At 45.2% G+C, this 21,644-nt stretch overlaps 1 protein-coding gene across 8 annotated transcripts in view; it reads right to left on the bottom strand.

Annotated features, from left to right (window-relative positions):
* Positions 1-1,997: 1,997 nt before the first annotated feature.
* Positions 1,998-21,644, bottom strand: part of LOC105492378 (growth factor receptor bound protein 10) — a 203,309-nt gene continuing 183,662 nt past the window's right edge. For 7 of the 8 annotated variants that reach the window (XM_011759443.2, XM_011759444.2, XM_071095192.1 and 4 more), the window contains 6 exons: positions 18,180-18,257; positions 17,134-17,250; positions 16,188-16,254; positions 15,878-15,965; positions 7,307-7,400; positions 1,998-5,027 (listed from right to left, as the gene is read on the bottom strand). In XM_011759443.2, coding sequence (XP_011757745.1) covers positions 4,881-5,027; positions 7,307-7,400; positions 15,878-15,965; positions 16,188-16,254; positions 17,134-17,250; positions 18,180-18,257 — 591 coding nt within the window. In that variant the 3' untranslated portion in view covers positions 1,998-4,880. The remainder of the gene's footprint in view (positions 5,028-7,306; positions 7,401-15,877; positions 15,966-16,187; positions 16,255-17,133; positions 17,251-18,179; positions 18,258-21,644) is intronic. The other variant, XM_011759436.2, reaches the window with a different exon arrangement.

Below are 21,644 nucleotides of genomic sequence, written 5' to 3' on the forward strand. Positions count from 1 at the left end.
AGAAAACGCAAACGCTAGGAGAGGTTGACAAAAGGGAGCAAACACACAATTGCCATCTTTTTTGCAAAGATGTAGCAACATGGACGGAAATGGAGACACCATTTGAAGTGAAATACACCAAGCACAGAAAGACAAACTTTGCATGTTCTCACTCCTCTGTGGGAGCTAAAAAAGTGGATCTCAAGAAGATAGAGAGTAGACGCTACCAGAGGCTGGGAAGTGGAGTGGGGCAGGGGAGGAAGCGGAAACATTTGTAAGGACTGTACACTTAAAATGTAAAGATGGTAAATTATGTATGTATATTTTACCTCAATAAGAAACAAACTAAAAAGAAAAATCAAAAAGAACGAAAAATGTATTTAGCTGCAATTCACAAAACATTTCCAGAAATCAAATGAGACTTTGCTGTAGCTACAGCTCAGAAGCGCCCACCATGTCCTAAAAAACAAAAAATGACACCAATTGCCACCAACCCCAGTGTCTTTCTCCTTGTTTCCAGAGGACCCCGAGTTCCCCGACGGGCACTACTCATCCTGAAGTGCCCTTTACTAGCTGTGCTGAGGCCAGCAGCCATGGACACCCTGTCACGTGGCCCTTGCTTGATCTTTGCAGGCCTCCCAAGCAGCCCATCTTGTGGATGGTCACTGGGGCTGGCAGATGAAGCCCAATTTTGTCAAAGACAGATTTTTCATCTTTGTTTCCTGCCCTTAAGGTTGTATAACTTCCAAAATGTAAAGGGGCAATGCTGCCTTTACCATTCTACAAGTGGAAGATGTTGAATATTTTACCTTCTTACACTTAAGAAGCTAAGGCTTTTATCATTAAACAAAATCCCTTTTTATAATTTTACTAATCACTCAAAATATGCTGTGAAAACCGACGAAGAATGTGCTGGAGGCAGTGAGATGCATTCTCGTGTTGTACCACGGGTGTGCTCTTGGGAGGCCATCGGCTGGCTCTGTGTGGCTGTGCCTACAAGCTTCTTTGGTGTTACGATCAACACCTGCGGTTGGCCCGGTGGGTCCCCACCTGCCCTGGGCTCTCCTTGTCTGTTGAAGCTGAGGGTGGGCTTCCAGAAACTGAGAATTCAGATTCTGAAAACAAATGACAGGAGAGTCCACACAGCACGGGGGCCCTCCTGCTGGTAGACCAGGCTAGCTGGCGACAACATGCACACGCCCTTCAGCTGACCAGGGTGTGACAGGGAGGAGGCGAGAGATGGCAAGTCTGGCCCAAATGTCACGTCAGTAGGTCAGCCAAGATCCTCCTAGGCGAGGGCCGGAGAAGCAACAATCATGGGCATCTATTCTTACTTTGTCAGTTGTTTGCCTGCTTAGAAAACGTAGGCTCTTGACATTTTAATTGTTGCGCTGCAGTGGAAAAAACACCAATTGGGCTCAAGGGTGAATGTGAGTTTCTTAAGGTCTTTCTTAAGCCTGTGTGGGTATCTGACGGTTTCTGAAACCTTCTGAGGTCTGTGATTTTTATGGGGGAGGAGAGGTCGGCTGAGAATGTCTTGCCACCACCTTGGAGCACTAAGCAGCCAAGAGTCTGGTGTCTCACCAGGGCTGGGCAAGCTTGTGTGTGACACGTCCCAAACAGCTATGGAGTCCTTGTGGTAGTCTCTAGCTAGTGGTAAGAAGTGTGTTTTTAATATTCTAAGTCATTTCAAAAGGTTTTCAATGGATGACAGGCCAGTGTTTTTTTTCGTTTGTTTTTTGTTTTTTTTTTGATAGGAGTCTTGCTCTGTTGCCCAGGCTGGACTGCAATGGTGCAATCTTGGCTCACTGCAACCTCCGCCTCCCGAGTTCAAGTGATTATCCTATCTCAGTCTCCTGAGTAGCTGGGATTATAGGTACACACCACCACGCCCGGCTAATTTTTATATTTAGTAGAGATGGGGTTTCGCCATGTTGGTCAGGCTGGTCTTGAACTCCTGACCTCGTGATTGGCCAGTGTTTTAAAATATAGAAACAGACATCACCAGCAATAGAAAATGAAGAACACTGTATTAATGTTTATTTCTAATTACAAGAAACAGAACATCAGTCCCTTATTTGTACAAAAATACCTGAAAGTTTACAATTAGGTTCACGAGCCAAAGAGCTATGTACAGAATGAAGCAAAGCACATGGAATAAAGGTTTTGTCTCTTCATTAATGCCTTCTGCATTCCCTGAAAACGTTTATACACGCCAGGCTGATTTACAGTCGCTGCAGTTTGCACTGTGACATCACAAATCTACCGCCAGCTGGCCCGCCCCCGGAAAGGCGCAGAGATCGGTCATACTGTCAGGTATTAAGTGCAGAAAAGAGAAGACAAAACATCTAGGCTGAGGCACATGTTTCTTCAAGGTTTAGCAAACAAAAGAACATTCTGGAACTCTAACACCTAGTGTAACAGAGCTTACCTATTAAACTCTAATAACCAAAGCATTTGGCGTTTTCCTTCTCAACTTCATCCCGGTTGCTACATGGAGTTTCATTTAGAAAAGAAAATCACAGGCAGAGATACAAAGTCAACAGGCTCCAAAACAACCCTGAGCTGTCCCCTTTACATTCATGTCAATTAAATACAAAAATAAAAGTCAAATGTCCTTCCGTCCCCGGTTTGCGGGACTTGTTCTCAGGTGGAATTCCCAGCCGCCCAGCACGAGGCTAGCGAGCTGGGGCCTTAGGAAGTCTGCTGCCGCACGGAGGCGGTTTACATTCTCCAACAATTCACTTCGGCAGGGAAAATACAAAAGACTACGTCAAACCAGCTACATACAAAACTGTGAATCAGAGTCAAGCTTTTGTTCTCCTTTTAAATAAACACGCATTTATAAATATGAAATACTGCAAATACAAGCTGTCTATTGGAGAGAGGCGTGAAAGAGAGAGATTATACACTGATGGGACTGGTCTACGTACACAGAAAAAAGAAATCCTAGAGTTGTTTTTCCTTGGAAAGTGTTTACCTCGAGCCAGTGAAGAGAAAGGAATCGCGGTGTAACTGCAATGTCCGTCCCTATAGTGAAGCCTGCCGCCAGGTGTGAACACGAGAATTATCTCACTGTCAATAGTTCGAAAGACTGACTGGCTGCGAAAGGAAGAAAATGCAATTGAGCATTGATGGTTAAAAACATGTTTTGCTAAAAAATTCTTTATTTGTATACCTTTTATGGAAAACAGCTAGAGTGTGGTCTGTAAACTGAAATACAGTGTTACTACATGGTACACTGACTTCCAGCTGATTGGCCTTACTGAAGCTCGTGACACTGCTCTAGGCTATGGGGGTTGACTGACGAGCAGAGAAATGCTGTTCCTTAGGGAGCACTTCAGTGGGAGCGGAGTTGGGGCAATATCGTGGCTAGCACAGATTCAGAGAAGCCAGGCGGGTATTGTCTTGAAAAAGGAAATCGTTCTGCTCACCACGGTAGTCTGTTCCTTGTCAAGGGAGTCCTTTCTGCTTTGCAGGGATCAAAGGTAAGGAAATGGCCACTCTCACACCTGATCACTAAGCTAAGGGGACATGGCAAAGGGGGCCACCCGAGGGGCGGAGGGGACCAAGTGACAACTCAAGCCACCGTCTGACTCATCTCCCGGAGCAGGGAGGAAGTGTTGTGTTGACAAAACTCTTCCATGTCCACAACCACCGTGAGGTACTCTGCACCCTAAGCCAGCAGAGGAGCCTCTAGGGGCTCTGCGTTCACTGGCTTATGGGGGTTCTCAGCAGGACGGAGGGCTGCAAGCAAAGATCTTTAAATATCACCCTGTGCCTGTGACCTCTGCAGCGTTTCCTTGTCTTTATCACCATGGAAACCCACGAGACACAGCACGAAGCCAACCAGGTGCCATTCTCTCTTTAGATCCTTTAATCCCCCGAGGGACATCAGCCGTGAAACGACTCACACCACTGCAGCAGCAGGGGTAAGGCAGTGATCGTTCTAGAACAGGCTGAAGGCCGTGGAAACGCAAGGCTGAAAGTACCCAGGTGGATTATGCAGCATCCACCGCTGGCCGATGACGGGTGCCAGGTGTGTCTCAAGGAGGCTGGCCCACGTCAGTCTAGAGGCGAGGCCATTCAGCCTGCTGTTTGTGGAACAGTGAATTTTCCAAAGGAATAAAGTCTCCTGCACTGTGCAGAACAAGACACGCTAATAACAAGAGGATCTGACATCTGAGCATAGAGAAATGATTAACAGACTGTGGTTGCTTGACTGAGTCCACAAAACATGCCAAATGCCTACCACAGTGACACCTTTTATTTTAACAGAAAAGCTTTTCAAGTATACTGGGAAGGGCTGGGTTTGTCATTTGGGAGCTGAATCCACACCGTGGTAGTTGGCAGAGGGTGCGGAGGACCCTCTGGGAACATTTGGGGACCCATACTCAGTTTGAAGTCTGCCCGTTCGAAACTCTTTCTGTATTATATGAGTTGAAACGCCACATCCCCCTCCTACCATAGGCTGAATACAATATTGAAAACAAAGAAGGAGTGCAAAAAAGTGATCAATACAAAAAAAGTAAACATATCAGTTTTAATTGTCAAGATTATTCCAGGGCAAGAGTTCATTTCCAATCATTTCTCTCCGGTTCTTGCTCCTAAGCGGCCCAAGCCAAAATGATCATTCCAGTTTATTTTCAAATTTCCGCTGGATCTTCCAAGCCCTCCCCAATTTGGCCGACGCAGAGGGAGGCGACCCTGCTGGGTTCACAGCAGCAAATCGTCGTTTAAGTCCAACAAACTAGTCAATCTTGGTTGGCTGGCACTGAACGAACCCATCTCGCTTTGGGTCCCCAGGTGCAGAATCAATGTGTGTTCTTAACCAATGCACAGACCGCTTCTTCAGTCCAGTGTTCACTTCCTCCAATCTTCAGCCGAGAGGACATCTGCGGTCATAAGGCCACTCGGATGCAGTGGTGCTTGAGTTTGCAAGGCAGGACTCCTTTGTTCAGCTGGTAAAAGTCAACCAGCTGGATCAGGTCAGAGAATTTGGTGTTCCCGTCATCTAGGCTGAAGAACGTCTGCCCATCATCCTCGCACTGGAGAGACACAAGAACACTTGCCAGGTTAGAGGCCGCCACCTCAGGGTCTACGGCCAGCAGCAGCGGCATCTGCCCATGATGTGATTCCAGAGGGACACACAGGGCAAGGTAGGCTAGAAAACACCAGGGGCGGGAAGGACAGGGGAGCAGAGGGTGTGTGCTGGGGGCTGCCACATCCCTGAGCGAGGGACAGACTTTGGGTGGGCTGTGGAGACCACTGAGGACAGCTAGCTCCCCTGCTCCCTGAGGTGGTCATGGAGAAGGGCTGGAAGTTTGCCCCTAGTTCACCCAGCTCGTGAGAATTATATTTACCAGTTAACCTGTAAGTACCCACTGCACACAGCATGCCCCATGAAGACTGCACAGACCTGGGTCCTCACTATATGACCTCAGCCAACTCCTGAGGCCCCAGGGATTTATACTCTGCTCCATGATGAAGCAACTGTTGGGTGGCTGTGAGGGATTAATAAGCTCACGCAGGTAAATTCCCTTCCTAGGTCCCTGAATATTGGGCAGTTATTTTTGTTAAAGCAGGGGAATGCCACAGTATCTCCCAGAGAGAACCATATTCCTAACACCTATTTTAACTCAGTGAGTCTTCAATTGCATGACTGCAGTACAGTGCAGAACAGTGTACTGTGCAGATCAGTGCGGCATGAGGAGGTCGCGTTGTTCACAGGGAACAGGTCAGCTTTAAGGCTTGGCTAATTAATGAGCTTGGAACCACTTCGTAACTCCAAAACCACTGCTAGAGCTAACAGCACATCCCACAGCCCGTTTTCACACACAGAGGCTGCACACTTATTGCCCTAAGTCTCAAGCTGCTGTTCTTTTGTTACTTGTAGGATTTGGGCATTACATACTCTGCCTACCATGAAAGCTCCCTTCTTTCCTTTTTTTTTTAATTTACTCATCCAGCCCAAAACGTCAATCACTTTTCATTTTATATTTTGAGCTAAAGGAATTATAACAACTGAGTGAATAATATAACGCAGTAGAAGAACAGAAAGGATCATCCATGAGGCACTTTCTCTAGGATAGTAATTCCTGTATTTGCATACAAGGTTGGCTGGAAGCTGGGAAGGCTGGGCTCAATCCCAGATTCTGTTCCTCACCCCAGCGCGGTGCAGTGAAAGCTGCTTATAGCCATGAGCCTCATTTTCCTCACGAGTAAGGTGGGGATGTCAGCACACAGCAGGAAGCAAGTGGCCACAGAAAAGACAGTGTGTGGCACGCTGCCTTCCCCTGGCTCACAGAAGCTAAGCAAGACACCCTCCTCATCCTGTATGGTCCATGGCTGCAGGCCACTACATGATTCTTGAGATCATAACAAAGTCCTGGGGGTCAGATAAGCTTGAAGAACTCCAGGGTCCACTGCGTAAAACAGGTGAGTTTTGTTAATGAAAGCCTTCTCAGAGCTTTTTCTTTGCTGACATGCAGATTGAATCTCTGAGAGGAAACTATCCAGCCAGCCTCTTTCAGTAGTTTGGGTTCCACAGGATGTATTTCACAAACATTATCGTTACCTGCAGAATTTATCAATTCGTCACGTAAACAGCTGCTATTAATTTTGTGTATTGTATTCTCAACTAAACTGAATTCTTGCAGGCGCTATCTAGCACTCTGATCATGAACTAGAATTGAACTGTGGCATACTGAAGCAAGAGGTAAACTACATTAGGCAAATCAAACATAAAGTGCTTTGTCAAAAAAAGTAGTGTTGATTAAGGTAATCTGTAATGATGTTTTTGGAATTGTTCAAAGGTCTTTAGATCCAAGGACCATGTGGAAGGAGAAACATAATTGCTCTTTGGGACACCACTTACGCTTCTTGGATAGCCCTGGTGCACACCAGGACAAATCACAAGACTCCTCAGACTCCAGCAGCCAACAAGCAAACCTGCTGCACAGCTCCTGCCTTCCAGACCTATGTGCTCACAGCTGCTGGGCCCTCAGCTAATTCTCCTCCACCTCCCCTTCCTGTGACCTTGAGCCTCCCGGTCAGTACCCTTTCAGCTGCAACTAAGAGTTCACAGGCTCAAGGGGGGCCTCAGCACCCTATCGCCACTTTCAGGATTATTTCTAGGGAAATGGTTTTCTAATTTCAAAAGACAAACCTATAAAGAAACTCTTGAAAGTTTCTCACCTGTGGGCTTGAAACTTACCGGTCTTGTCTGATACTTATCGGTCTTGTCAGTTTATAACTTGAAAATTGCATGAAGAATGAAACCAGAAAACAAAACCACAAGGACTGGTCTGAGAATATCAATACTTACAGGTAAGATCTGGAAATTTTTAATTTTCTGGTGATGACACAGTGTGAGTACAAATGCCTTTGGATTACTCTGGCTGTCACGGAGGAGAAAAAGCCTGGGGAGTGGAAAATAGTTGATTGCTAAAATATTTTAAAATCTGGCACTAATCACACACAGACACACACTCTCTCTCACTCTCACACACACACACACACACACAGGCTTGGAGCCACAATGCTTCAGTGCTTTGGCATCTGAGTGGCCTCTAGTGGCAACAACACCCCAGGCAAGCACCAAGATGGTAATTCTGAATTGTCATTCTCCAATGGAAAAAACATGGGCTCCTTGGGGATATGCCTGACTACAGGATTAGGGCAGGGGAACTATAGGATGAAGTAGGAATACTTTGTGCCTGCATGTCAAAAAGTACTCAAAGAATAATAAGGACATGTCAAAAAGACACAGGAGGCAGGATGACTAAATCTGGGCATCAAAATGAATTTTAACCCATAAAATCGGAATCCATGAGTCTGCAGTGTTATTTATAGATAAATGAGCAAATAAATTAATAGGGGAGAAGGCAAAGCTCTTTCTTTGAGGAGAAAGTCAGTCAATAAATAAAGGCACGTTGCATTAGAAAACAACCCTTTGGCAATTACCATAGTAACAATCAATGAAGGAGAAGATCTTCAACAAATGCTGAAACCAGCAAATGAAAGGTGGATGAGAAACAAGAGTATTTTCATGGCATCAAAGTACTGTACTGTTAATACTTATTTACTACAAAGGGGAAAATAATAGCTTTACAGTGGAGAAATCTGGCCTACAGCATCTTCTTCATCAAGTGTCTAAATTACCACCAGGAGCAATGAGACAAATTGACCTTGAGGGCCTCTGGAGAGGATGTACTGAAGATGACACAACATCACTTTTCTGGGGTGTTCCTGCCAAAAATGCATAGCCTGAATCTCACCATGAGTGAGGAGCCTAGGCTGAGCCCAGGCTCACTCTACAAGAACTGGCTTCTACTCGCAACACAGATCAAGATTATGAATACGTGCTGGGAGAGAAGATTTGGATGAAGATGTTCTTTTGCTATAAAGGAGGCAATTAGGAAGAAGGGTATGGATTAGGCAATGAACTGCGTCAATGTTAACTTCCTGGTTTTTATAACGGTATTGTGGTTATAGAAGTTCTTGTTCTTAGAAATTTTACACTGAAATAATTCAGATTAAAGGGACGTCATGCCACAACTTACTCCTAAATGGTTCAGAAGACAAAAAAAAAAATAACTAAGAAGAATCAGGCAAATGTGCTATAATCTTAATAAAGGTATCTGGGCAAAGTGTGTACAGGTCATCCTATTATTATTGCAACCTTTCTACAACCTTAAAAAATTTTTAAAAAAATCTTAGAATAGCACAAAAAAGGCATAAAATCATTGCTCTTACATGAAAAAATCTGGAGTTAGCTGAAAAGATAGTTATACACCAGAAAGAGAAGGATCCAATGAAAGCTACAAAGAAGAAAGGGCCTGAGAAGGAACTCTCTTTAAATATATCCAAAACCAAACTAGAATCATCAGCAAAATCACCAATTCTAGACTGTAATGTGAAGATGGAAAGCAGTTAAGTAAGACTGGAAAATTCCCATGCTGAAAGGGTAAAAGAAATATATTTTACTACAGGACTTCTCAGAACTTTAAAAATGTGAATATTCATGGTAACTGTCTAGCAGTTTTCCAATCTTACCTAAGTAGAAACCTCCCCCCACCCTTTCTAAAATAGCACTTTGCAGGCCTTGTGTTCTTCAGGATATACTTTGGGAAACACCCATCAGAATGGGATTCCACGGTTTGGCTTGGTCAGGCCAGATGGGACGGCGGGAGGAATCTCAGACCCTACTGGGGAATATGTGGCACCGCCAGAGAGAGGACACGGAGATTCAGTTCCTCTCCTGAGTGCTGGTGGTGCACGCTGGGCAGCTGTGCCCACCTCAAAGACCTGTTTTCTTTAGTCAGAGTCATATTATTCCAAACAAAACATCATTATTCTGAAACCCAGAAGTTTGCCGAGCTCCAGCTCTAACTAGAGGAAAACGTGGGGCGTCTCTTTCTCTGCTGTTAACTATCTGCTGTCTTCCACAGATGGGAAGCTACAGATGGTGAACGGCAGCACGGCCCAGGCCTGTTCACCCCTGAGAGGGACGTGCACCCCTGAGAGGGGCAGGCTCACTCTGGGAAGTCCCAAGGCTGCTGAAAGGCTTGGGCTTTACAGGGAATGTCTGAAGGTTGTCTATCTGAGATGACTGCTATGGGGGGAGAACGGCATGGCTTAGGCATCAGCAGGAATCCTAGATAGGTCACTTATTAGCTTCATGATCTTGGGCAACTTGCCTTCTCAGCCTCAATTTCTTCATCTGCAGAAGGGGAACAACACCTCTTTTCTTTTCTTTTTATTTTTTTGAGACAGAGTTTCGCTCTTGTCGCCCAGGCTGGAGTGCAACGGTGCAATCTCAGCTCACTGCAACCTCCGCCTCCCAGGTTCAAGCGATTCTTCCCTCTCAGCCTCCCGAGTAGCTGGGATTACAGACGCCCACCACCATACCCAGCTAATTTTTATATTTTTAGTAGAGATGGGGTTTCATGGTATTAGCCAGGCTGGGTCTCGAACTCCTGACCTCAGGTGATCTGCCCACCTCGGCCTCCCAAAGTGGTGGAATTACAGGCATGAGCCACCGCGCCCAGCCAGAATAACTCTTCTCTTGCGGACCACTGAGAAGACTATGGCTGATGTACATACAGCATTGTGCACGATCGCACGCAATATAAGGTAGCTTGAAATACTCACTGCAATCAGCCAACTGCCACAATCCAGTGATTTCTAAGGAGATGGCAGTTATAGGAAAGACGCCCAGTGAGATGCTAAGCACGCTAAGTGACTACTAACCAGGCTCAGAAGTTGTAAACATGGCCTAGAATGGAGTGACAAGCACCAGGTAAGTTCTTGTCTTTATTAAGAGTGGATGCTAGGGATGGTGCACTCACCAGTCCACCATAAACGAATGAAGAGCCCCTTGTGACAGGACCCGACAGTGATCAGAGTAACAATCTAGACCATGTTTACAAGCAAGACACCACGCAAAGTGTTTCAGGCACGTATTAACTCATTTATCTTCAAGGTGACGCTGTTATCTTCATTTCACAATGATAAGGGAAGTGGCACACAGAGAAGCTAAGCAACTTCCCCAAGGTCACACAGCCAGTCATGGAGGAGTTCCTGGTTCAGCAGGAAGAGCAGATGAAGAGTCAAAATATCCCTCTTACAAGGGTGCTATACGAGTCCTGGGGATAACACCTCTTTTTCTGTGGTTGGGAGAAGAGAAAGCTTCAAATAATTCAAATTTTTCTGAAGAGGTTTCCCTCCATCATGTGGACGGGCATGAAGTGCAGACAGAGGGACCGCACAGACAGATGACACAGGGGTTGATCCCTGGCTCGGCAGGAAGGCCAGTAGGGCTGGACCATGAGTGTGGGCGTGGCAGGCTCTGGGGGGATAAGCATGGTGCTGTGGGTGGGGTGGGACTGTTTAGCAGAGAGGACTATCGTAGATTTGCCCTTAAAAAGATCCTTCTCCTGCAGTTCTGGGATGGGTATGGGTGGCGAGACAGGAAGGAAGCAGGCCGCAAATTCAGTGCAGGGTTGGTAAAGCATGAGTATGCGCACGCACACACACTCTCAGCTACATGGGGGGGCGGGGTAGGAGGGGAGCTGCCTGGATCCTGGGATTTCAGGAATACCTTACAGGCTTATTTAAGGCTCTGATGTCTCTTTCTAACTGCATATACCATTTGAGAATAAAGCTATGGAAAATGCTGTTTTTATATTATCTGTCCAGAATCTTGCACTGTTTTTCAAGGTACTTTTCTTTTCTTTGTTGTTTGACTCTTTCAATTGGCTTGCCTTCATCATCTCTGGAGGGATCAGTAAAGATTAGAAATGGATTATTTACCTTGTCATACAAATATACCTCCTCCCTACACCCAAGAATTACGAGGAAGATGAGCTGTCCCTGTGTTAACGCCTGAATCGATCCCATTATCTACATTTCTGTGTGTGGCTAGCGCTCCAGCAGCCTAAGGTGGGAGCTGGAAATGACAGCCTTAGAGACAAGGAAGGCTCCAGGGAGGACGGAGAGGAATGCCTGCTGATGAATAAGGCGGGTGGCACCAGCAGGCTGCTTTGGGGAACAGAAGGTAACAGAGGTGATGCTTCTCTCTCTTTACAAGTCTGGAAAGACGGAAGCCTCGCCAACTGGCTTTCTGATCCAAGAAAATCTGAAAGACAAACACGGCTGGGGGAAGCAAAACGCTGACACACAATGCAGATGGCCCAGCAGGGCTGACCTGCAATCCACCCCACCCCAAGGCAGCCCTTCCAATCCAAAGTGGACAGAGTGGCCTTATCCCAGAATCACTCAGGAAACTTCTTCGAACACGACTGCCACACCCGCCCCACTGAGGTTCAGAAACATCTGTGCCTCGGGGTGATGGGCATCCTCACTGCCCTGGCCTTGGGGACGACACTTAGTAGCCACGGCACCAAATAAAGCCTCCTGTGGAAATGCCATTTCTCCAGCAGAGTGACACTACCCCCAAGTGAGCCCGTGCTGCCTCCCACAGACAGTAAGGGTAACAGAGGTACCCCTAGACCCACAGACAGCAAGGGTAACAGTGGTACCCCTAGAACATTCTGGGTCCACTGTTGATGTGGTTCAGGGGTATAAGCAGGTATACACTGTATTAGAAGCCCCAGAACACACAGACACCCCTAACTCAAAAATGTCACAGAAAGAGAAATTTCAACGTTAGGCTTTTCTCTCCTTAGGCATGCCAGAAACTTTAGAGAAGAAACATACGTTTTTATAGTTAGAGGAGGAGTCGCTTCTAATGCTTTGAGAGACTGCTCTGTGCTAAAGCTGATATCTCAAGTAAGGAGTTTTGGAGTAACTGTAAAGCCACATGGGAAACAAAATAAAATCAGACCCATTCTTTACCCAGCAGTGAGGATAAATAAAGCCAAGTGCATCTGGGATCGAAACAAAACTGAACCAAAACCAAACATGAACAAACAAGGACAAAAGAAAGAAAGGGAGAGAGAGCAGGAAGGAAGGAAAGAGGGGTGGAGGGAAGGAAGGAGAGAGGGGGGAAAAGAATCCAAGTACAAGAAGACATAAAGTACCCCTTTATGATTCAGGAGTGGGAAAAACAAAAGTGTCTGCAACTTCATCGATTAGAAAAATGGACAAAAAATGTAAACAGTGCAGAACTGCCAAAGACAAAGAAGTCCTTCCATACATGAAATGAGGGTCGGCCTCCTTCATGAGAGACACGGCTTACAGCATGACTCTCAGACGGAAGAGGTAAGCCTGCTGAGGGACTCTGGTGACATTTCACCATATTACATAGGCCCTGCCCTTCCACCCCACAGCCCCACTTCTCAGGACTCATAGCAAAGATACACGGCAAAATTATGAAACAATGCAGCACTGTGTCTCATAACATTTGCATGGAAACATGGTGAACATCCCTCAGTAGGGGACATTTTAAAAAACGATGTTCCATGTACATAAAAGAAAACCCAAGAGTGTAAAAGAGATGTGGGCCATCGCCATGAGCTGCTGTGGAGCGATCCTTGGGACGCAGAGACTGCGGGAACTGTGCAGCGTGGTACTTGCAGCCCCGCTACCTTTGCTTAACGAGAGGCAGAAAACAAAATCGTTTCGCTGGTATTTGTACAACGAAATGACAGATGGATAAACAAACACTAATAAAAGCTGTTTATCCGTTGTAGGGGTTGGGAAGCAAAGTTGAGTGGACAGGGCATGTGCCTTATTTCATAGATCTGACTTTGGATCCATGAAAATGTTTTATGCAATTTACAAAGCGGCATTCAACCAAAAAGAAAATAAATCAGATCCGCTTGCAAACACTAAAGAGAAACTGAAACAAACAAACCTGATTTACCCAGCAGTTTGGTGGCAGAACCATAGAGCAGAATTACTTTAAGTGACTGTGGGCAAGGTATTGTAAGGTAACCTGCCTGGATTAATCCTTAAGGATTAAAAGGACTGCAAAGAAATCGCAAGTCTTACTGAATTAATATCAGCATTAATATTTTCAAGATATTACATGTATGTATTTTATATTATGTGTTGATAAAGTAATAAGTAATTAAGTTAATGCCATAAACAGAGATCATCAGAGGAAAAAAAAAAAATCAAAGAAGTAAAAAATCCTGTAATCTCAAATTTGAATTAGCAATATCAACGCGAATCCAAAATTTATTTTTTGTTTTAAAAAAGCCCATGATCTAGCTCTGTTTACTACAAAGATCTAAAAGATTGTAGTCTTCAAATCCCATTTTCCATTAGTAAGAATGAGGGTCCCTGTGAGAAACCCATCATTTGAGTTTAATAAATCTTGTCACCCCAAAATCAAATACCATGAATGCTAGCTCAAAAGAACTCAGGAAGCAATCTGAAGAAGCCATTGGCCAATGAGGGGCAAAGTGAGCATCAAGAAGAGGAGGTTTTGACTGAAATAAATCAAACACAAAAATCTAAGTTCACAGTGACAGTTTAAACAAAACCCAGACAAACTAACAACAAAAACACCCCTTGTTTGCCTCTAGTGGAAAGTGGGAGAACACAAACTCATTATTCTAAAAATTGACAAGTAAAGGGAAAATCCAGGCATTTACCTACTTTTTCCAAGAAACATGTGATGCAAGAGAGAACTTCAGCTCATATAGGAAGGAATTAGAAAATGATGATTTTGGAACCCCTATGAAATACTGAACCACGGCAAGTTCACCAAGGGCTGCTAAAACCATGTGGTGGACGGGGATGGCAGCCTTGGTGGGGAGGCTCCAGCTGGCTGCACTTGAACCTCTGCTCATCCAACACCCTTAAACAGCAGCCAGGCTTCAGGCCTCCTCCACTCCAGGCAGCAGAGCACCCAGAGGACACCAGGCAGGAGAAATGCATCTGATCACACCATGACCACCACTCCCCAGGAATCCGGGAAACAGAGGAACTTATTAAATAAACCACAAACATGCTATTAGCAAATGACCCACTTCTTTAACAAACAAAAGATGTTTAAAAAAACAGAAGAAAAACAGAGTGGTGAGAAAGACTATTCCATATCCAAGGAGACAGAGGTGAAATGGTATAGCATCCAAATGCCATTTGTGGGTCCTGCCTTAAATAACCTCGATTTAATTTAAAGGAGTTTTTTTGGTGACAACTGGGGAAATCTGAACATGGATTAGCTTTTAGATGATAGCAAGAAATTCTTATTTATTTTGTTAAGTGTAATAATATTGCAGTTATATCAAAACAAAAGGATCCTTATTTTTTTAGAGACAGGTACTGAGATGTACTTGCTGGCAAAAATTTAGGATTCTGAAATTCCCTTTAAAATAGAAGAGGAGGAGGAAGAGGAGGAGAAAAAAGGAAAAAGAGAGCTGAAGAGGAGGAGGAGGAGAAAATGTGTGAAAGGTAAGTAAGTTAGCAGGTTGAAGCTGCGTGATGGGTAAGTGGGGTTTCGTTATACACTTATGAAATGTGAAAATTTCCATAATAAAACTTTTTGTAACACGAAGGACACAAGAATCACTCGTTGAGTTTAGCAGCTTCCAGGAACCTGTATTTTGAGCATTCAGACCCTATATGGGACAGCTCCCACGTGGATGCAACTACTTCCTTAGGGCGGATGATCAGCTTGTGTCTCTTTCTGGAGGACTCTGCTGGCTCCGCAGAGTCGGCCTTCTGTGGTAACGGCATCCCACGTCCCTGTCCCTATATCCACACTGTGACTAGCTCCTTCCCAGGGTCATTCAAGTGTGGTCTTGGGATTTGCTTTGGTCAATGGGATGGTGGCAAATGTGATGCTAAGAGAATCTTGAGAAGTCTTGTCCACTTCTCAAGTGGGGCCTAACCTTTCTTGCGATGCCTGGGAGCCTCAAGTAACCTGCTGCAGACACATGCCCAGTTACTCATCGCCATGGCAACAGCCCACAGCAACAACCAGACACGAGTGAACCTATCCTGGACTGTCCAGCCCCAGCCAAGCTGGCCCAGGTGAGAAAGGCCACTCAACCAACAACGATCATACGTAATTGATTTTTGTTGTTTTAAGCCACTAAGGTTTGGGGCTATTTGTTCTCAGCAAAACCAACCTCATATAGTACATAATCAAAAAGTGTAGGCAAAAGCATTTTTTTTCCCATTTGCCCACTATCTTATGAAGATAAAAGAGTTTGTGTTGTCCACCTCTTCAGATTTCATCCAGAGGTGAAGGATAATTACAGATACAGTCTGGGCAGACACGGATTAGATCCCTTTCTGCCCCTTACTAGCTGGCCAAGCTCTGTGTACCACTTATACCTCTGAGCCTACCTTTTCTTCTCTTTAAAATGAGGACAAAACTGCTGCCTGCCCAGCAAGGATGTCTGAGGAATTAAACAAAACAGATTCCAAGCACAATCAAACCTCAGCAGACCAGCTCTTATCAGTGGTGGTTCCTTACCCGTCCACGAGCCCTTGCTGTTTAATGATCCTGTGGGATTCCTCCCTGGAGATCCTCCCGTGAAACCAGTGCTGTGTCCTGTGAATCACTGTGAGGGGGAGAGAGGAGGAGGGCAGGATGGTGGCGCCTCTGCAGAATGGCTTCCTTGACAGCGCAACCAACTCTGATCAACGCAGAGCCCCCGACTCCCCCTGCTACAGCTTATGTGGTGCACTCTGGGCACAGGCAAATTTGTAAGGCTCGGGGGAGTGAAGGGGGTGTTGTTTGATTTTCTTTATGTACAAAAACATCAGGCAATGTGCCTGTTTACCTGTACTTAGGGTAGAAGGGTGGAGGGGACTTTGGCTACCTAGGATGTTCATCCGTGTGCTTCGCTTCTGCAAAAGAAATTCCACATTAGCACCGAGGACAGCAGACAGACACACCAAGTCACGGCAGGGCACTGGGTCGGGTGCTTGACTGGGCTCACAAGGGCCCTTGCCCCATCTGAAGCCCCCACTGACCCCTGAGAACAAAGAGCTCAGGGTTCCCAGTTGTTAAGAACACCCTGAGATATCTCTAGTAGCCCCAGTACCGAAGTAGAGATGCTTATTTCTCACGCTGAAGACATACGATGAAAACGCCATGAACATCCTGATAAATCTCAGGAGAAACACACGAGCCTTTCTATTAAACTCACGCAATTCTCAAAGCACTGGGCGCTGGACTTGCCGTGCTTGGGGACTCCCTGAGGCTGAAGTACAGAAAATGCCAGAGTACAGGCTCCTGTTTTGCACAAGGCCTTTAAGTCTCAGGAGCTTGGAAGCTGAGTGATAGTCTTTCTACCTGGAGATTAAGAACCTAAGCCTTGGGGGTGAGGGAGTAGCCCAAGGCCTCCAGGCTGTCAGCAGCAGACCCTGACGTGAACACCTGCTGGCCCCACTCAGGCCTGGGCTCTGTGCACTCCACAGACAGCCACTGCCGGTTCATCAGAACAGTTCTGCACGGGGGCCAGGGTGGGCAGAGAGTTCTGTTCCTCTCCTGTCCCTTCCATGAAAGCCCAGGGACAGGGGGCAGTGGGGAAAGGCTGGGTGCTGGGAACGTGGAAGGGGCCTAGAAGGGCCAACGGCTTCCTGCAGCTGAGAACTCAGAGGACCCCCACCCAACATGCCACCCCTCTTGCCAACCCGCACAGAGCCGTTCTCTGGGAGAAGACCACGTGGTGGGGCTGCCACCTTGAGGGAGCCCCTCCAGGCTGGCCAGGGCCGAGGCCTTACCCTCCAGGCGTGGCCCTCCTCCAGGGCTGCACTCTGGGCCTCCGCCGGATTCTCTATCACGCGTCCTGTTTGCCCAGAAAAATCCATTGCCACGAGGGAGTTCTCGGAGACACTGCGCTGAAAAGGGAAGGTCACGGTTCTTAAAATATAGGGAAATAAGGCAGAGTGGAGTCTTGGCGTGAAACTATCATCAAGACGGTCAGGAAAGGGGAGCAGGGAATGCCCGTTTTCTACCTCTGAACTCCCCAAGTTTCAGGTGGGAAATTCACTGGTTTAGCCTGAAAATTCAGTGGCCCCTTCGGTTCTTCTTAAGAATGAAACACACTTTAGTCCTCCCTGAGTATTAAAAAGGCTGCTGGTGAGGCCCCCAGCACCCGCAGCATTTGGACCATGTGGTCCTTCACAGGGTCCTGACCTGCACTCCAACACATCAAAGAAATCGATAGCCAGTGTGAGCCTAGGCCTCCCCAGTGAGTCATTCCCTCGGGGACGTGCGTTCGGGAAAACTCATGGACTCTTTCTGTGGCACCATTTGGCATCTCAAAGGGGCAGACACTGAAGGACCCTCAGGACTATATTTTGAGAAGATGAAGTGCTTCTGCCCCTTTGAGAACAGAGTGTCCAGAGCACAAGAGGAACGATGACAATCTCTAAATTCTCACCAGGGAATGAATGCAGCATAATAGTCAACAGCTCCCATGGGTCCCAAGGCTTAAGGAACAAAGGCGAAAAGCAGGAAAGGCAGTGCCCCACAAGGCCAAAAGTTGTTGCTGCCATTTTTGAGCATTTAAAGAAAGCCACCTACTTACACAACCCTGAGGGGAGATGCAGGGACGGGAGAAGAATGGCAGAGGAATTCACTCCCTGCCGTTACGCTGTTGAGACTACAAAACCGATGTCATCGTGGGACATAATGGCTTCGCTGAAATGCGCACACACTCTCCGGAGGTTCTCTTGCCCACCCCGTGTGAAATGAGGCGTCCTTAACACGTGTGATGCAGAAGCTGAAAAGGCACTAGACTTCTGAAGGTTCTGGCTTTACTTACCACTGGCGTTGAGAACGGGGATAGCAAGGCCTTCCTCTGCTGAGGGATTCGGTAGTTCTGGTAAAGGAGCATTCCATACTGGAGGGGAGAAGCCACAGTGAGTGACCGGCCCGGGAGCCCCGAGGGCTGGCATGTGACAAAAGCCACAGCAGGAAAGGGCAATGTTGAGTGCAGAACAGGGAGTGATGCCCTGTACCAGCCTCCGGGAGCCTGAGTGCCGCTGACCCTGATCAATGCAGGGATTAGCGGCAATGATGCCCCTTGAAATAAAAAATCCGAGTATAGCTTTTGACTTCCCCAAAACTTACCTACTGGTAGGCTACTGTTGACCAGAAGCCTTACTGACAACATAAACAGTTAATTAACATATATTTTGTATGTTATATGTATTCTATACTGTATTTTTTATAAGGAAGCTAGAGAAAAAAATGTTATTAAGAAAATAATAAGAGAAAATACAATTATGGGATTGAACTGCATTTACTGATCCTGTAAGTTTACATTGTTGACATAATGAATTACCTGTGTGATGTAGAGGGCAACCGTTCAAACTTTATCAAGCAATTTAAGTTTTTCTTGTAATGTCATGACTTTTCTCTGTTCTTGGGAGCACTTCCAGTTTCACTAGTGACATTTCATATGGGTCCCATGGTGTTCCTTAAAGTTCCTGTATTGCACTACACACAACGAAAAATACTCCAGAAACATGAGCCCAGTTTTTACTACAACACGTAATTTATTGGAGAGAGGACCTGCTCATGGGGAGATAATTAGCAACACAAGGTGGGTTTTTAAAAGGGTATTTGCAACTTCTGAGCTCACTGTAGCAACAGGAGGTGGCTACAAAATTATGAGTAATTTTATGCAGTTCTGAGGTTATCCGCATCTTTGTTTGTTCACATCTCTTGACTACAAATGGTGCCATATACAGTCGGTGTTTGTGTGCTTTCAGTTTTGATAAACTTTAACTTTTTATAATAGATTTCTATATATAAAAAAATCTCTAAGTGGAACTACACCGTTCAAATCATTCAACTTCACATTCAATATGGTGCACGCCTCAGTGCTGCTGCTACTGTTGCCCCTCAGGAGGGAAGAGCTGACTGGTTTGGAATAAGCAGCACAGTGACAAACATAATAATAACATCAAGAGCAAGTAATCTTATTGAGTGCCACTATGGGTTAGGTATGTGTCTAAGTGCTTTATGTTGTTATTTCATTTAATCCTCTCCATTTTATGAGCTGTATACTATAATTATCCCCATGTTACACAGCACATAACTGAAGCACAGAGGAATGAGGCAAGCTGCCCGCAGTCACGACTTTGAACGTACACGGCCTGTTCCAGACCCAGTGCCCTCCCTAGCCGAGGCTTGCCACCTAATTGGCTCAGCAGTCTGTGCTTTCTGATCCTGGCAATTAGGACTCAGGGCCCTGTGAAGTCTCATACACATCCAGCATCCTAGCCTACACACCCGAATCACACATTCCAATCACGTGGAGAAGAAGAGTCAGAGACAGGAAGCGAAGTCATCAAGTGGGACACCTCTTCTTTTATGGGATCTAAGCTTAGTTCTGGCTCTAGGTCTCGTGGCACATGCTCATTTCTAAGATAAAAATATCTAGAACATGATGCAAAGGTCTAACAGAGGAACAACTGCACTCCAGCGAGAGAAGAGTGAGAACAGGTCAGGAGAAATATTGGATGAGATAATGCCAAGAACTTTCCAAAGTTGACCAAAAGACGTCAAGCAACAGATTCAGGGTATAGGATAAATAAGCCCACTCCAAGCATATCGTGGAAAGATTGCTGAGAAACAGACACAAAGAAAATGTCAAAAACAACCAGAGGAAAACATGCATTATTTTCACAGAAGCAATGGGAAGACAGACAGCTAATGTTTTTACATAAATTATAAGATTCAGAAGACAATGCAGCGGGAAGATGCAGAAGAGAATAACCGCTAACCTTGCATCCTATAACCAGTGAAATGTTCCTTCAAGAATGAAAGTGAAACAAAAACTGAGAAAATTTCTTAGGCCCACATGAAAAGAACTGCTAAGTTGAGGTCTCCTAGTCCCAGAGGGAAGAATGCGAATTCAGGAAAGATTAAAGCGCAAAGATGTAAGTGATTAACATTAAAATTGAGTATATAAAACAGTAACAACATTATGTCTTAAGAGGTTTTATATATACGACAAGAATCCTTCAAAAGGGACATTGGAGCAAATGGAACGAAAGGTCCTCATGCCTGCCTGAAAGCAGTCAGAAACGTACTACATTATAAAAGATTTTCGGAAGTTCAAAGTGCATGTCAGGCTGGCTGCGGTGGCTCATGCCCATAATCCCAGTACTTTGGGAGGCCAAGGCGCGCAGATTGCTTGAGCCCAGGAGTTTGTGACCAGCCTAGGCAACATGGCAAAACCCCGTCTCTATAAAAAATACAAAAATTAGCCAGGCACGGTAGTGCATGCCTGTAGTCCCAGTTATTCAGGAGGCTGAGGTGGGAGGATGGTTTGAGTCCGGGAGGTTGAGGCTACAGTGAGATGAGCTCATGCCACTATACTCCCGCCTGGGGGGAAGGGTGAGATCCTGACTCAAAAAAAAAAAAAAAAAAAAAAGTGTGATATCTAGGGTAACCACGAGAAAATAGTAAATGTACATATAAGTATTGGGTTAATAGAGGGAAAAACATAAATATACTTAATAAATCTAAAAAAGAGAAAAGGAATACAGGAGAGGTGGGACAACCAGGAAAAAAACTGCAAATGGCAGGTTCAAATACAAATATGATGATCACACTAAATAATACAATTATTATTATTAATACAATTAATAATTGTATTATAATAATTATTAATTGTATTAATAATAATTGTATTATAATAAATAGGAGATATTCCTTAAACATAAGGACCCAGAAAGGTAGAAAAAAGACAGTCCAAGAAAAACTATGTAATGAAGCAAAGCTGAGGTAAAAAGCGTTAAATAAATTAATATGAACCAGATTAGACTCTGGGGCAAGGAGCGCTGCTAGAGATAATAAAGCATATTTCACGTCTTAGAATTGACATACCAGGAAGGTACAAATATTCTCAATTTTGGGCACCTAATTAACATACACATTTTATTTTATTCACGTTTGCATGTATATATCTACATCTATGGGTGTGTGTAGACAGAAAAGATTAAATGGTAATAAATAATTGTTGCAAAGTTTTAATGCTGCGTTCATTGCTTTTTCAACGTCAGGTCATGTAAAACCAAAGCAACCAGTACTAGGGACTCTTGCGTGGATGAGGCAAGACCTCCCTCTTGGGGATGAATTTCTACAGCAAATTAAGAGACTTCTAGAAGACAGAGGAAGGAGGAAAGATGGTAATAAATAATTGTTGCAAAGTTTTAATGCTATTTGCATAGCTCCTATAGCATCCAAGAAATTACCTAACAAACAATGTAACAGG

Source organism: Macaca nemestrina, chromosome 4 (genome assembly GCF_043159975.1).
Source record: "Macaca nemestrina isolate mMacNem1 chromosome 4, mMacNem.hap1, whole genome shotgun sequence".
Lineage (NCBI taxonomy): Eukaryota > Metazoa > Chordata > Mammalia > Primates > Cercopithecidae > Macaca > Macaca nemestrina.